This window comes from Chlorocebus sabaeus, chromosome 8, assembly GCF_047675955.1.
Source record: "Chlorocebus sabaeus isolate Y175 chromosome 8, mChlSab1.0.hap1, whole genome shotgun sequence".
Lineage (NCBI taxonomy): Eukaryota > Metazoa > Chordata > Mammalia > Primates > Cercopithecidae > Chlorocebus > Chlorocebus sabaeus.
In genome coordinates this window covers 134,168,587-134,184,392 of record NC_132911.1, presented here as the reverse complement: position 1 = coordinate 134,184,392, position 15,806 = coordinate 134,168,587, and the positions used below count along the sequence as shown (strand labels likewise).

Here is a 15,806-nt window from a genome sequence, read left to right as displayed (position 1 = left end):
GATGTGGGCATTATGATTTCTGTTTTACCACTGTGGCATCTGAGTCTCTGAGGAGCCAATGGGCTCTCCATTAGGTGGTAGCCAAAGCAGGTAGCTGAGTCAAATCACCTGCCCCTTTTTGGGGCACTGATGCATTCTGCCTCAGACTAATTCCTTGTAGTTGTCTGTCATTCAGGGGAAATAGGGTTCGGAAAGGTGAGAAGCCTTGATTGATTTCTAAGAGAAATCTAGTTTACAGAAGCCCCCAGAAGATGACGGTCAGGGTCACCTATTTTGGAGATAGTTGCAAAGCAAGTGACTTGCAGGACATCCGTGGCTCTGATTAGATGGTGTTGACTGGTCGGCAGCTGGGAACTGACTCTGATGGGAAATGACCGTGTGTGCCCAGAAAGTCTTGGCATGAGGGTGTTTGTTTAGGCATTCATTAATTAATTCATTCAACAAACATTTACTAGGCCAGGCACTGTGCTAGCTGCAGTGTCTTGTTTCCCTGAAGTTTTCTCTGGAGAGGAGGAAGAGATGGAGTGTGGGGTTGCTTTGCTTACAATGCTCTTTTGCCTGCTTGAGGATTTTTCAAGGGCCTTCCATTCTAATAGGCACCCTGACATCAGCGACTTGTCCTCCGGAGTCGGCGACACTAGTGGGGCAGGGGCGGCGGGCCTGTGGTGAGTCAGCTGCATCCAGGCTTAGCATCCCGTCCAGGTGTGACCCACTGTGCCTGGGAGACAAACAGCTGTTGAAATAGAAAATATTTAAAACCTCATTAAAAGGAGAGTCTAGACTCTGGGGAAACTTCATTTTGAAAAGGAGTCTTGTGGAAATTGGCTGATCCTTCTAAGTTTACAAGCAGTAAAATTTCTAAGACACGGAGATGGATTTTCAGAAAGATGTTTGAGGACTGGAACAGTGGTGTTCCTCAGTCACAGGACTTTGTCAGGGTTGGCTGAAAAGTAATTTGTTGCAGGACTTTCAGTGGAAGGGCCAGTTTTAGGTCGCATGAATATTTCCCTGTAATTTTTTTTTGTTTGTTTTTGAGACAGAGTTTTGCTCTTGTTGCCCAGGCTGGAGTGTGATCTTGGCTGACTGCAACCTCCGCCTCCTGGGTTCAAGCGATTCGCCTGCCTAAGCCTCCTGAGTAGCTGGGACTACAGGCACTCGCCACCATGCCCAGCTAATTTTTGTATTTCTAGTAGAAATGGGGTTTCACCTTGTTGGCCAGGCTGGTCTTGAACTCCTGAACTCAGGTGATCTACCCACCTCGGCCTTCCAAACTCTGGGATTACAGGCGTCAGCCACCACACCCGGCTGTTGTGTTGTGTTTTGTTTTTTTTAAGAGATGGGGTCTTGCTGTGTTGCCCAGGCTGGAGTGTAGTGGCACAGTCAGCTCGCTGCAGCCTCAAACTCCAGGGCTCAAATGATCCTCCTGCTTCAGCCTCCAGAGTAGTTGGGACTATAGGTATACACCACCACGCCCCACTAGTTTTTAAATTTTTTTAGATATGAGGTCTCACTATATTGCCTAGGCTGGCCTTGAACTCCTGGCTTCAAGCTATCCTTCTACCTCAGCCTGAATTTCCCTATAGTTTAAAAGGCATCCCCAGTTTCCCACTTTGACAATGCATATAGAAGTCTTCCTGATGCTCCCCTTATTTGTTTTTATCTAATTCTGTTAATGTATTCATCAACAGATAACTTATTGAGCACCTGTTGTGCAGTAGACATTTTAAGAGTTAGGGAAGTATGCCAGGCACGGTGGCTCACGCCTGTAATCCCAGCACTTTGGGAGGCCAAGGTCGGGGGGATCGCCTGAGGTCAGGAGTTCATGACCAGCCTGACCAATATGGTGAAACCCTGTCTCTACTAAAAATACAAAAATTAGCTGGGCTGTGGTGACATTTGCCCATAATCGTGGTTACTCAGGAGGCTGAGGCGGGAGAATTGCTTGAACCCGGGAGGCGGAGGTTGCAGTGAACCGAGATCGCGCCACTGCAGTCCTGCCTTGGTGACAAAGGAAGACCCTGTCTCGAAAAAAAAAAAAAAAAAAAAGAGGAGTTACGAAAGTGAACAAACAGTATTCCCACCCTGATAAATATGACATTCTGATGTATTATCAAGAAAGAAAAAAATTTCATTGTTAAATAGATCATGTACTTTGGCCGATACATTTACAATATTTTGAGGCTAGAGGGCCAATTAATTGGCAAGAGAAGCTTGAGTTATGTGTGTATTTCTGGATGGAAATCACAAGGCCTGATTCACAGCAGGCACCTGAGTTTAATATTATTATGCCAGTTTTACAGATGAGAAAACAGGTTTAGAGAGGTAAGGTGGCTTGCCCAAGGCTGGTAGAGGGAAGAACCAGGACTCTTAAACTCTAGCCCCCTAATTCTAAAATCTTGGCTTTTCCCCTCTGCTTCACATGCACCTTTCAGGTCGAGAACCTTCTAAATGCAAATCTGCCTATTTGTATGGGTGGTAACAAGGTTTTAGATGGAAGCACAGACTTAATGGCTTGAAACAACACACAGTTATTATCTTAACATTCTGGAAGTATCATCATTGTGCCTTGGACATGGCAGATGGGTCAGCAAACATTCATCCAATGAAAGGTCTTTCTTAGACTGTGCCTTTGAACTTACTGTTCTGTCCAATCAGAATTCCCTCTTCCTGCCTTTAAGTCTGGTGTCCTCCTGTTCATCCTCAAAACTAGATGCTGCTACTACTTCCCCCGTGAAGCCACTCACTATCCAGTCCTCTGCATTATTTTCTCCACTTTGTAGCAACTTCTGTTCTTGCAGGTACCTGCAATCATTAATTCACCTGTCTGCCTTACACCAGAGGAAAGTGCCCCACTTGGATGGGCTCCTAGTAGGCAGCTGTTGGAGTGTTACATAAATGAATGAATGGATGAATGAATCTGGCAAAATAGAAGATGCCGTCAAATATATATTTCATATTTTTACAACATAATGGGCACTCATTAGATGTTATCTGTGGACTGACAAGTGAGGAATTGATTTCCTTTTCTTTTAATTAAAAATGCAGATATATAGGGATTCTATGAGATTTCTGAGTCCCAGATAGATGATAGTGGGCTGCTGTGTGGAGTGACACTTTATGCAGGGACAGATATGCTTTGATGGATTTTTTGGGAGGTCTGAAGGAGATGACTCAGGCTGCTCATTTTTCAAACTTACAGTCTTCTAAGGCCTGATCTGGGCTTTATCTTGATGAGGTTTGAACATTTCTTAGATATCTAAGAACATTGAACATTTCTTAGGTATTTCCTTTGATTCTGAGATGCCTTTGATTTCAAGATGCATTATTGATATCATAACAGTGTTGGGAGAGAAAAGAGTCCTGCCGCGTTATATTTTATTGATAGGAAGACACGTCCTGTTTCAGAAATGCTAAAATGTGAAAATGTGGTCATCGTGAAATGGCGGAAATAAAGTAATTACAAAGAGTGTGGTCAAGTGGGGTTGATGTTAATTGGACCTACTCCTAGGTGTTAGGAATGAGCTCGAGCGAGGCTGGTCTTGTTAGTGTGTTAAAGATCTTTTTATAGTTCTAAAACTAGAAGGGAAATACATGCAGCAGAGACCTCTCCTGAGGCTGGCCCTGCTCTGAAAGGCTGGTGAGATTTAAAGGAAAGATAAGTCTTTGTAATCAGACAGATCTAGGTTTCATTTATTAGCTGTAAAAACTCTGGCAAGATACTCATCCTGTATTTGCCTCAGTTTCCTTCTCTGTAAAATAGAACAGCAATACCTGTCTCCTAGGTTTGTTATGAAGGTTAAAGTAGTTATTGCTTGTGTAGTTAGTGTCAGATACACATAATAACCATGCAATGTATGCTAGCTTTATTATTTTTAAAAATTGTGGCCGGACACGCTGGCTCATGCCTGTAATCCTCACACTTTGGGAGGCCGAGGTGGGTGGATCACCCAAGGTCAGGAGTTCGAGACCAGACTGGCCAACATGTGAACCCTCATCTCTACTAAAAATACAAAAATTGGCTGGGTGTAGTGGCGCGTGCCTATAATCCCAGCTACTTAGGAGGCTGAGGCAGGAGAATCACTTGAACCTGGGACGTGGAGGTTGCAGTGAGCCAAGATCACACCGCTGCACTCTAGCCTGGGTGACAAGGCAAGACTCCATTCAAAAAAAAAAAAAATTGTTATTTATTCTGCTAGACTTGTATTAGGTCATTCTTGCATTGTTATAAAGAAATATCAGAGACTGGGTCATTTATAAAGAAAAGAGGTTTAATTGGCTCATGGTTCTACAGGCTGTACAGGAAGCATGATGCTGGCATCGGCTCGGCTTCTGGGGGGCCTCAAAAAACTTACAATCATGGTAGAAGGTGAAGGGGGAACAGGCCATCACATGGCCCAAAGCAGGAGAAAGAGAGAGAGCAAGGCACCACGCAGTTTTAAATTACAGATCTCATGGAAAGTCACTCACTCACTGTGGCAAGGACAGCAACAAGGGGATGGTGGTAATCATTAATGAGAAATCTACCTCCGTGATCCAGTTACTTCCCATCAGGCCCCACCTCCAATACTGAGGATTATAATTCAATATGAAATTTGCAGTGGGACATGGATCCAAACTCTGTCAGACCTGTTATTATTTATTCTATTAAAGTTGTCGTTTATTCTGTGAGGGCTGCTGTTTCCTTTGTAAAGTGGGATGACATTCCTAGCTGTGCCTCTCACTGCTCTGGGCTCGGTGAAGACAGCGTGATTGAAAGGGGCGATGTGGCCGATACCCATACAGGGCCTGTGTGGTACCTGCTGAGCACTGGACAATGGGGGCTTCCTGCGCCAATGAGGAGTAAACCCCATTCCATGCAGACCCCTTTCCATCCTGGTTCCCTTTTCTTTGGACAGGGTGGAGGCTGGGACACTGGGGTGCTGCTCCTGGAAGGTGACTTCCAGGCCTTGGTTGTATTCTCTCTGTCACTGGGACGGTGGTCAGTGGACGCCAACAGGATGCCCAGCCACATGAAACGTGCCTATGGCGCTGGCCTTGCTGGGAAGCCACCGAGTCAGGCCCCCGGGCTGCAGATGTCATTTCTAGTTTTGGGTTGTCACAATAGTGGCAGTTGTTCATTGTACGCCTGCTTTATGCTGGCATTTCTCACACTTACAGAACCTCCTTTTTTTCCCTCCTGACAACACTCTATTAAAAGTGTCATCATCCCTGTCTTAGGGTAGTTTCTCCAAGAAGCCAACACTGATAAAATATTGGAGCATGCATATTTTCTTAGGGAGGTGATCCAAGGAAACACAGGCGGAGGAATGAGGAAGGGAGACAGAGAAGAGAAGGAGCCAATGAAGGGCGTTAGGCATTTATCAGACAGGCAACTGGGCTTTCATTCCTCTGGGGACTTTTCAGGGTTGTCAGAACCAAGGGGCAAGGAGCTGGGATATTGTTTCCTGATTTCCACTCATCCTCGTCTGAAGGCCACAGCTAGAAGCCTTCATTTCCTGGCACTCCCAGCCTGCGCCTTGGTGGCTGAGAGCAAACTCTTGGGGCAGAGTGGCAGGTGTTGCTTGCAGTAAGATGCACCTGGCCTGTAATGACCTGTGAGAGTCAAGGCATTGTGTGTAGGCATCATCATAGTCTGCAGACATCTCTATTTTTCAGAAGAAGACACAGGGCTGGGCTCAGTGGCTCATGCCTGTAATCCCAGCAATTTGGGGGGCCAAGGTGGGTGGATCACCTGAGGTCAGGAGTTCGAGACCAGCCTGGCCAACATGGCGAAACCCCATCTCTACTCAAAATACAAAAATTAGCTGGGCATGGTGGTGCACACCTGTAATCCCAGCTACTTGGGAGGCTGAGGCAGGAGAATCTCTTGAACCCGGGAGATGGAGGTTGCAGTGAGTGGAGATTGCGTCACTGTACTCCAGCTTGGGCGACAGAGCAAGACTGTCTCAAAAAACAGAAAAAGAAGATGACACAGGTTCCCAGAAGTGATTTTTTGTCACTCAAGATCAGCCAGAAATTAGGTGGGAGAGCCCGTGTTGGAATGTGTCTTTCTGTCCCAAGGGCTCTCCTCTTTGCAGTACTTGGGAAATTCTCCCAGCCCTGGGCTGCAGCACAAGGGAGCAGCTTCCCAGATGGCTCTGCGCTCAGCATACTTGCTGAGAGTGAACTCAAGATTGTCTGAAATGACCTGGACGATATGATCACACAGTGGGCAGCACAAGAGACCCTAGGCTGCCTTGGATTTCACATTCCACACTTGCGCTTCTTCCCAGGGGACCGTGAAGGAAATGTGTCATTTGTGGTGGCACAGACTGGGTTGAGCCTGCTCCTGCTGGCCTGAGGAGTGGATTGTGTGGCTAGTGAGTGATCCTAGCCTGCTTCCGGGCTTAGGATAAACTTGAAAACTCTCAAGTTTCTTTCGTTGTTTTCTTCTTGGGGTCCCGAGGCTGTTTCTCTTGCATTCACTTATTTTAAGATTCACAGAATTCTTAGGATGTAACTTTTTTAAATGCTGAGGATTTGTTAATCACTTATAGTAGGTAGGTCCTATGGTACCAGTACGTGTCCTTTTTCTTGTCGTCGGTGAGGTTATTTGATGAAAGTCTTATTCCTTAAGCAGAGACCATGTCCGTTTTGCTAACCAATACTTCCTTGATATTTAACTTAATATTTTTTTTCAATATATTAGTGGATGAATAGATGCATTTTCCCAGCAGATAATTCTCACTGTGGGAAGCTGTAGCCAATGGAAAAAAGCATGCAGTAGACACTTACGAGATGTTTGGGAGGCAGGTCCTTTGACATTATGTTCACACTCAGATGATATCACTGACAACCGTTCATCCTGTCTGTTTCTCTACCTGTCCCTGCCCCACCAGACTGTGAGCTGTCTATGGGTAATGACCTTGTGTTACTCAACTCACCCTCCTCACTGTCAGGCCCAGAGCCTGCAGTATACTCAGAGTAGGCTGTAAGACATGCAGTCACAGTTGTCATGAATTTATAAACCAGCAAGACAATGGTTCTGGTCTTTTGGCTTGTGGGTCCTTCGCAGTGACCTCTTCTTTGGAGAGGAAAGACCCAAACCATCTTTGATTGTTATCATTTGAACCAACAAATGAGGTGGGCAGTTGGGGGCAGGGCCAAAGCTAAGGTCCAGCAGCCTCGGCATTGTCAGGGAGTGGGCTTCTGCAAGATCTCCTCTGTATCTGTCTGAACCATAGCCTATTAGATAATCCTGGGAAGATAGAGTTAGCAGAAGGGCTCATCTCAAACACATGCATGCCAGCCAGGGAGAAGAGGGATTAGGAAAAACAGCAGGAGTCCAAAGTTACCTGGCCCGAGGTTACAGATGCCTAACTCAGGGCTGATCAGGGTTGGTAGGGAGGCAGGACTTGTTGCTTGCCAGCAGATATGGAAACTGAAAGACGTAGCAATTAGTACCAGATCGCCATGACCAGCTCAGATGGTCTCAGCGTTTACATTCAAGAATCACCACAGGAGAGATTTTTTTTTTTTTTTTTTTTGAGACGCAGTCTCACTCTGTCACCCAGGCTGCAGTGCAGTGGTGCAATCTTGGCTCACTGCAATCTCCGCCTCCTGGGTTCAAGCTATTTTCCTGCCCCCAGCCTCTCGAGTAGCTGGGACTACAGGCACCTGCCACCATGTCTGGCTAATTTTTGTATTTTTAGTAGAGATGGGGTTTCACCATGTTGGCCAGGCTGGTCTCGAATTCCTGACCTCAGGTGATCCACCCACCTTGGCCTCCCAAAGTGCTGAGATTACAAGCATGAGGCACCACATCCAGCCAGGAGAGGAGATTGGACTTACCTTTATGAACAATCAGGAACTGATACCAAATGGGGTATATTTGGTCATGATCCATAGTGCCTTGCTTAGCACAGCAGATAAAGTTCCAAGCTTTGAAATCAAACTCTTTCAAGTTTGAGTTCTGAATCCACCACCACTAACCAGCTGTATGACTTGGGAAATGTTATATAACTTCTGTGAGCCTCAGATTCCTTATCTAAAATGCAGACAATCACAGTTCCTTGCAGAGTTCCTTGTAGGATTTATTAAATGTGCCTAGGATGGGGTCTGATACGTAAAAGGGTTCTTCAGAGAAACAGAACTTATGGGATATATGTAAGGGGAGATTTATTATAGGGAATTGGCTCATCCCTATAATAAGTGGAACTGATTATGGAGGCTGATCTGCCATCTGCAAGCTGGACAACCAGGAAAGCCAGTGGTATAATTCAGTCCTAGCCTGAAAGTCTAAAAATCAGGGGAACTGATGGTGTAAATCCCAGTCTATGTTTGAAGTTCTGAGAACCAGGAGCACCAATGTCCAGAGGCAGAAGAAGATGCATGTCCCAGCTCAGGTAGAGAGCAAACTCACCCTTCCTTCTACTTTCTGTTCTATTAATACTAGGCCTTCAATGGATTGGATGATGCCCACTCACGTTGGGAAGGGTACTCTTCCTTAGTCTCCTGATTCAAATCCTGATCTCTTGCAGAAACACCCTCACAGACACAACCAGAAATACTGTTTTACCAGCTATCTGGGCATCCTTTAGCCCAGTCAAGTTGACGCATAAAACAACAATAAGCGGTTGATGTGGTTATTAGCAGTGCTGTAAGAGTTCACAAGTGGATAGATCGTTGGGCTGGGAAAGTTTGAGAAAGCTTCCTGGAAGAGGTGGAATTTCAACTGGGACTAGACAAGTTGGGCTTCTGATCGCTTAAGAGGAATAGTATCACAGAAATATATTTGGTCTATTTTCTTTAGGTCCCTGATTTTCTAAGTACAGCTTCCACAGAACAGGAAAGAATTACATCAGTAAATAGGAAAAGTGCTTGGTGTGATATTATGGGGAAAAAATTGTCCAAGCTGTAGCCAGCTGCAGATGACTCAAGAGTTTATTACATCCTCTATAAAAGGATACAAATCCTAGCATTCGTGGAGTCACTTCTGTTGAATACAAAACACCTATTTGAGGAATGGCAATAAAGAAGGGTTTATGTACCAAATGATTTATGTCCCCGAATCCTGCATGGCATCAGGAATGGCTGTCCTGACTGACAAACTGTAAGTCATAGAACAGAATTTCAGTGGAAAAGCTGAAACGTGGGTGGTAACAAATGTGATGCTTGATGGTAATGAATTCTGGTTCACTTTAGCAGGCAGGTGCTTTAAATCTTCTGTTGCTGGTGGCAGCGGGAAATGAGAGGTTGTACAGAAGACCGTGGGGGTTGATAGATGTTGTTCACTCACTCCATCGACAGATATTTATTGAGCATCTATGTACAGATGCTGCCACTCTTCTGCTCATATCTTTGAGCGCTCCCTGGAAGGCACTGCAGACAGTGCTGGTTCACACAGAGGGCTTCCTGCATCTCAGCCTGAGACTTATGACCTGGTTGTGTTTGGGCATTGAGGGATGGAGGGTGGCGGGTAAATGCCCCAGATTCCTTTCCGTTCGGCGGGGCAGTTCTGAGGTGTGCTTTCCACAGGCTCTCAGAAGGTCCCCTAGTGGGATTGAGCCTGAGGTGCCCAAGCAATAACCTACATAACCTTGGACGAGTTCCTCAACGTCTAAGTTTTTGCTTCTAGGATGGGTGTGGGGATTAAATGAGGCAGTAATATCACTACCACCACAGCTAGCTCCCATGCATTCATCATGGGGATTCATCATACGGGGAGCCAACCATTTTTTGCTTAGTGCTTTAATCATGTTCTCTTATTAATTCTTGCTAGGACTGCATGAGGCAGGTACTTTCCTTACGTTTACTAGCCGTGCTGTAAGAGTTCAGAAATGGACAGATTGTTGGGCTGGCAACATTGGAGAAAGCTTCCTAGAAGAGGTGGAATTTCAGCTCGGACTAGACAAGTTGGGCTTCTGATAGTTTAAGAGGCATAGCATCATAAAAATAAGTTTGATCTGTTTTCTTTTAAGTCCCTAATTTTCCAAGTATAGCTTCCACAGAACAGGAAATCCAATTTTAAAGATGAGAGAACTAGGCCGGGCACAGTGGCTCATGCCTGTAACCCCAGCACTTTTGGAGGCCGAGGCAGGTGGATCACCTGAGGTCAGGAGTTCGAGATCATCCTGGCCAACATGGTGAAACCCCGTCCCTACAAAAATACAAAAAATTAGCTGGGCATGGTGGCGCATGTCTGTAATCCCAGCTACTTGGGAGGATGAGGCAGGAGAGTCGCTTGAACCTGGGAGACGGAGGTTGCAGTGAGCAGAGATCGCGCCACTGCACTCCAGCACTCCAGCCTGGGTGACACAGCAAGACTCTGTCTCAAAAAAAAAGAAAAAAAAAAGAGAGAACTAAAGTATGAAAGGATAAATAACTCATTAGAGATTCATAATCTGCATTCTAACCCAGATGCATTTGTTCTAGGGGCCAACTTTTAATAAGTCATACTGTTAGAGTACAGGATCTGTCAAGGAAGCTGTCATCGTCATTATCATCATCATCCAGTGCCCAGTACGTAGTGGGTGACCCATAATTATGGAATTTTAAAAATAATGAATGAATGAATGAATGAATGAATATTAGTCCTTTAAGATCATGAACTTTCTTTTGTTTTGTTCTTTGCTCTGCCTTTAGGCAGCAAGAGCAGTCCCTGGCACAGGGTAGTTCCCTGCTTCTAAGAAAATTATGGTAATCGAAATGTATTCTTTGTTTCACCCTCACAAAAAAAAAAAACAAGTCCCAGAGATGAAATGGCCTTAATATAGGAACGGTATTTATCTTCAGGTATTGGGATAATAATTGATTTTTATTTTATGCCTTAATTTTTTTTATGATGAACCTGGATTACTTTCTTAACTGGAAAGAAATAATCTCTGTTTGAATAAAAAATCGTTCTCAGAGCATCAAATGGGTCTCCAAGTGCCGTGGGTGAGGTACGGACATAGACATAGCTGCTAACCTACTTCGAGCGAGTTCAGAGTCAAGGCAACAGGATGTGAACTGACTCTGGTGTCACACCTCACACAGCTCTTTCACACTCCGTCTCCCCGGAGGTTCACGACCGTCTAGTGACGTAGGCCAGGCTGGGATTAGTGACCTCATTTCATAAACCTGAGGGCTAAAGAGGCTCACTGACAAGGGTGAAGCTCTCCATAGGGGTGGATCTGGGACTGGAACTTTTGATAATTAGGCCCAGTGGTCTTCCCCCACCCCAGCAGCCTGTCATGAAGACCCTCTGAAGGAATGGAACAAGAGTGGAGGTAGGTTGGTGCATCACAGACTCATGGGACAACATCTGCAAGACCCTTTTATGTTTTATGCAGAAGAAGCCTGGCTTGGAGTTTTTTAGACCACCTGGGTCACGATCTTAGTTCTGCCACACACTGTCTTGGACACGTTATTTCATATCCTGTGAGTTACAATTTTTTCATCTATAAATCTGGCCCAGTGTCTCCCTTGCGGGATTGTTGTGCGGGTCCAGTTGGCACCAAGGAGGTGGGAATTCTGCAAGAGTAGCTGTCGATGGTCACGATACTTGTGCTGTGTGTGCATGGCTTTCATTTTCCTGACCTGTGTTGGTACTTCGTGTTCATAAAGTAATATTCTGATGTGAATTAGGCAGTTTTTGCTGAGTAGCAAAAACCTCAGAATTTCAGAGGCTTGTTTGACGGCAGATATATATCTTCATGCTCAAGGATCTATGGGGTTGGTTGTGGTTTAGATGATCTAGGTTGTGCATGGCTAGTTCATGCCGGACTTGTGGTTCATTCCGATCTGCTCCACGTTCCTTTGATCTGAGTTCAGACTAAAAGGCAGCAACAGACAGTGGCTATGGAGACATATTCCTTTTGTGGTGCATGATTGGAGGGCAGGAGGGATAGACTTGGGACCAGCACACTGTCACTTCTAGCCACATTCCATTGGCTAAAGCAAGTCAGTGATCCAGTCCAGAATCCAGTGAGACAGGGAAGTAAACACCATTCACTCTAGTGGGATGTACTACAAAGTCCCATGACAAAGGGCAGAAATGTGTAGTTCATAGTCATGCTGGAAGTGAAGAAGTGGGAAGACTCATCCAGTCTACCACACTAACTTAGCTGCCACGCTTGGGTGAAGCAAGGAAAGCAAAGGAATAACAAACTGAGGGGTGGGCTGGGAAAGGCATTGACTATGTATGCAAGTAACACATACTTATTTTTCATAACCATGTGCTTAGTAAACTTGGGTTCTAGAGCTCAGTGTTATGGGAAGATCATGATCTTTGATTCTGAAGGATAGCATATACTTATCCTTGTGCCAGTACCACACTGTCCTGCTTTCTTTAGCTTTGTGGGTTTCAAAGTCAGGAAATAGGAGTCCAACATTGTTATTCATTTTCAAGATTGTTTTGGCTATCCTGAGTCCATTGCATTTCCATATGCATTTTAAGATAAGCTTGTCAGTTCCTCATCTAATTTAAATTTGTAGTTCAGTGCTCAGGAAGATTCAATTGCTATTGGCATCTAAGTTTGAAAGAAGTAGTTTGAAAGAAGTAGTTTGATCATTTATCCAACAAATATCTATTAATATTGTTGTGCCGGGCATTGTATAGTTGGTACTGCAACATACATCAATAAACAAATGCAAACACAATCTTTGTACCCATGTAGCTTATAATTGAAGAAAATTAGCAGATATTAATCTTCACATTAAAACATAATTAAAAACTGAGATAAATTCCACGATCTAATCTGAAGGTGCAGAGTTTCTCTGAGAATATAATATTAAAGGAAGAACAGGAGTTACCTAGGCACAGAATATGAGAGAGGAAGCCTTCCAGGCAGAGAGAACAACATGGGCAAAGGAACTGCAGCATGTTCCAGAATCTAAGAAAATATCCTACAGGCCGGGCGTGGTGGCCCACACCTGTAATCCCAGCACTTTGGGAGGCCAAAGCGGGCAGATCACCTGAGGTCAGGAGTTCGAGACCAGCCTGCTCAACATGGCAGAACCCCGTCTCTACTGAAAATACAAAAAATTAACCGGGCGTGGTGGTAGGCTCCTGTAATCCCAGCTACTTGGGAGGCTGAGGGAGGAGAATTGCTTGAACCTGGGAGGCGGAGGTTGCTGTGAGCCGAGATTGTGTCACTGCACTCCAGCCTGGGCAACAAGAGGAAAAGTCCATCTCTCTCACACACACACACACACACACGCGCGCGCGCGCGCGCACAATAATAATAATAATAATAATTTAAAAAGAAAAAGAAAATGTCCTATGGCTGCCGCATTGTGCCTGGTAGACAAGATAAGGTCAGATAGGTGAGCAAGAGTCAGAACATGTTCAGTGATTTGGATTTTTATTCTGAAGTACTGAGAAGCTATTGAGGAATGTTAAGCTAGTGGTGGAGAGTTGAGGAATGACACAATCAAATTTGTGTTTTCAAAACTGTCTTCTTCATATCACTCAATTGTTAAGTGTCAGTCTTATTTAGATCCGGGTTGTTTCTTTTTGTTTTGTTTTTTTCAAAAAAATACTTGTTAAAAACACCATGTTTGACATTTATGAGACTATTAGGAATTTGAACATTGTGTGAATATTTGATGATATCAAGGAATTATTGCTCTTTTTAAGATATGGTAGTAGTTTTACAGTGATATTTTTTCCAAAGACCTTATCTTAGAAATCCATGTGGTAATATTTATGACTGAAATGATAAGATATCTGGAAATTTCCTCAAAATAATAATGCACGGGCAGGAAGGATGAGTGTTTGGATGGGGTGGGTGTGATTATGGGTTAATGTGATTAGACTGGGTGGTGGGTTCAGGTGGTATATGATATACTTCTCTGTTTTGATGTCTGTACACAATTCCCTGTAATAAAAGGTAAACAAACAAACAAACAAAAAACCCACAAAAGATTATTCTGCTTTCAGCATGGAAGACTAGATTTCAGAGGGAGAAATGGTGATGAGGGGAGATCAGTTAGGAGGCAGTGGCAGTGGCCCAGGTAAGAATGATGGAGGCTTGGTCCAGAGCTGGACCAGTGGAGGTGGGGAGAGATAAGTGGAGAGATCTTTAGGAAGTAAAGTAGACATGAATTGGGGATGGATTGGTTATAGGGGTGAGGGAGATGGTGGAACCGAGATGTCCCTCGGTTTTTGGTCCTGGATGGAGATGACACACTGAGCTAGGAATCACTGGATAAAAACCAAGGAGGTCCCTTGGCTCAATTTATTTTTATATCCCCACCTCTGTTTCCCTCCATTCTGCAAATATTGAAGCTGTTCCCTTATGTAACAGCTTTTATCCCAGACTTCCTGTGCTCTGTGCACTCAGCAATTAATTAAGCTTTGGTATGCATGAATTAATTAAAATCCTCTCCCAGGTTCAGAGGGGCTGTCCTGAAATATGTGTATTCATCTATATCTGCCTTCATCCTGGAACTGATTTCCTTTGCCAGGTGAACACTTTTGCTTTCTCGTGGGCATACAGCTGCAGGCGTCTGTCTGTCTGTCTGTTGCATCCATCAGCACCTTTAATTTTATGTTTAGGAGCCTAGGTCTAGAGAAGTTAATGACTTGTAAATTGCTCTCCAACGTAGAGCTAGAAATAGAATGCCGGAAGGATTCCTCAGCACTTACTTGCATAGAGATTCAATGACGGAGGTATCAGTCCCACCGTAGGAAGCTGAAATAGTAGTTTCCTTCATATTTCTGACAGCCACTCTGTGGTGCAAGAACATTCCTGACAAAGGTGCAGCCTCCAGATGAAATCCCATGTTGGTCTGAGACAATGTCTTCTGCCCAGTTTCACTGGATGACTCTTGTCCCCTTTTTGTCCTGCCCCCATCCAGGTCATTTTCTGATGTGACGGCTGAGACATGAGATCTTCAGCCTCCAGGCTCTCCAGTTTTTCGTCGAGAGATTCACTATGGAATCGGTGAGTGATCTCTAGCCCACCCTGTCCAGAAAACCTGGCCTGGGAGATACAGTGGGATTCTTCTTGGGAGTTGAAATGCAGAATTTTATCAAACACAAGCACTGGAATCTAACAGAGACTGTTGGCACGATTGTTATCAGAGAACAGATCTCTAGCATTTGTACAGGTGTAGACTGTCTACTATGTTTTCTGTCACATTATCCATTGCCTTTATTTATAAGGAAAGTTGTCTGAGTGGTGGTACCTATAAGAAGTCGAGAGTAGCAACAACAGTGACACCCTCAACAATATAAGGTGCTATAGGAGTCCACTGTGTTTTAGGTTCTTTAAAAACATTTCAGGCCGGAAGTGGTGGCTCAAGCCTGTAATCCCAGCACTTTGGGAGGCTGAGGTGGGTGGATCATTTGAGGTCAGGAGTTCAAAACCAGCCTGACCAACATGGTGAAACCTTGTCTCTACTAAAATATAAAAATTCGCTGGGCGTGGTAGCATGTGACTGTAATCTCAGCTACTTGGGAGGCTGAGGCAGGAGAATTGCTTGAACCCGGGAGGCGAAGGTTGCAGTGAGCCAAGATTGCGCCACTACACTCCAGCCTGGGCAACATAGTGAGACTCCCTCTCAAAAATTAAAATTAAAATTAAAAATTAAAAATAGAATAAAATAAAATTTCATTTACTCCACCCAACAATCCTGCCAAGTAAGAATTTCTACTTTCGGCTGGGTGCAGTGGCTCACGCCTGTAACCCCAGCACTTTGGGAGGCCAAAGCGGGTGGATCACCTGAGGTCAGTAGTTCGAGACCAACCTGGCCAACATGGTGAAACCCCATCTCTACTAAAAATACAAAAAATTAGCCGGGCGTGGTGGCAGGTGCCTGTAATCCCAGCTACTCGGGAG

General features: G+C 44.7%; 1 protein-coding gene across 3 annotated transcripts in view; it reads left to right on the top strand.

The window, feature by feature from the left end:
• The window catches only part of ASAP1 (ArfGAP with SH3 domain, ankyrin repeat and PH domain 1), a 395,104-nt gene that overhangs the window by 27,614 nt on the left and 351,684 nt on the right, over positions 1-15,806 (top strand). For all 3 annotated transcript variants that reach the window (XM_008001545.3, XM_008001541.3, XM_073018360.1), the window contains exon 2: positions 14,824-14,909. In XM_008001545.3, the coding sequence (XP_007999736.1) occupies positions 14,851-14,909 (59 nt within the window). In that variant the 5' untranslated portion in view covers positions 14,824-14,850. The remainder of the gene's footprint in view (positions 1-14,823; positions 14,910-15,806) is intronic.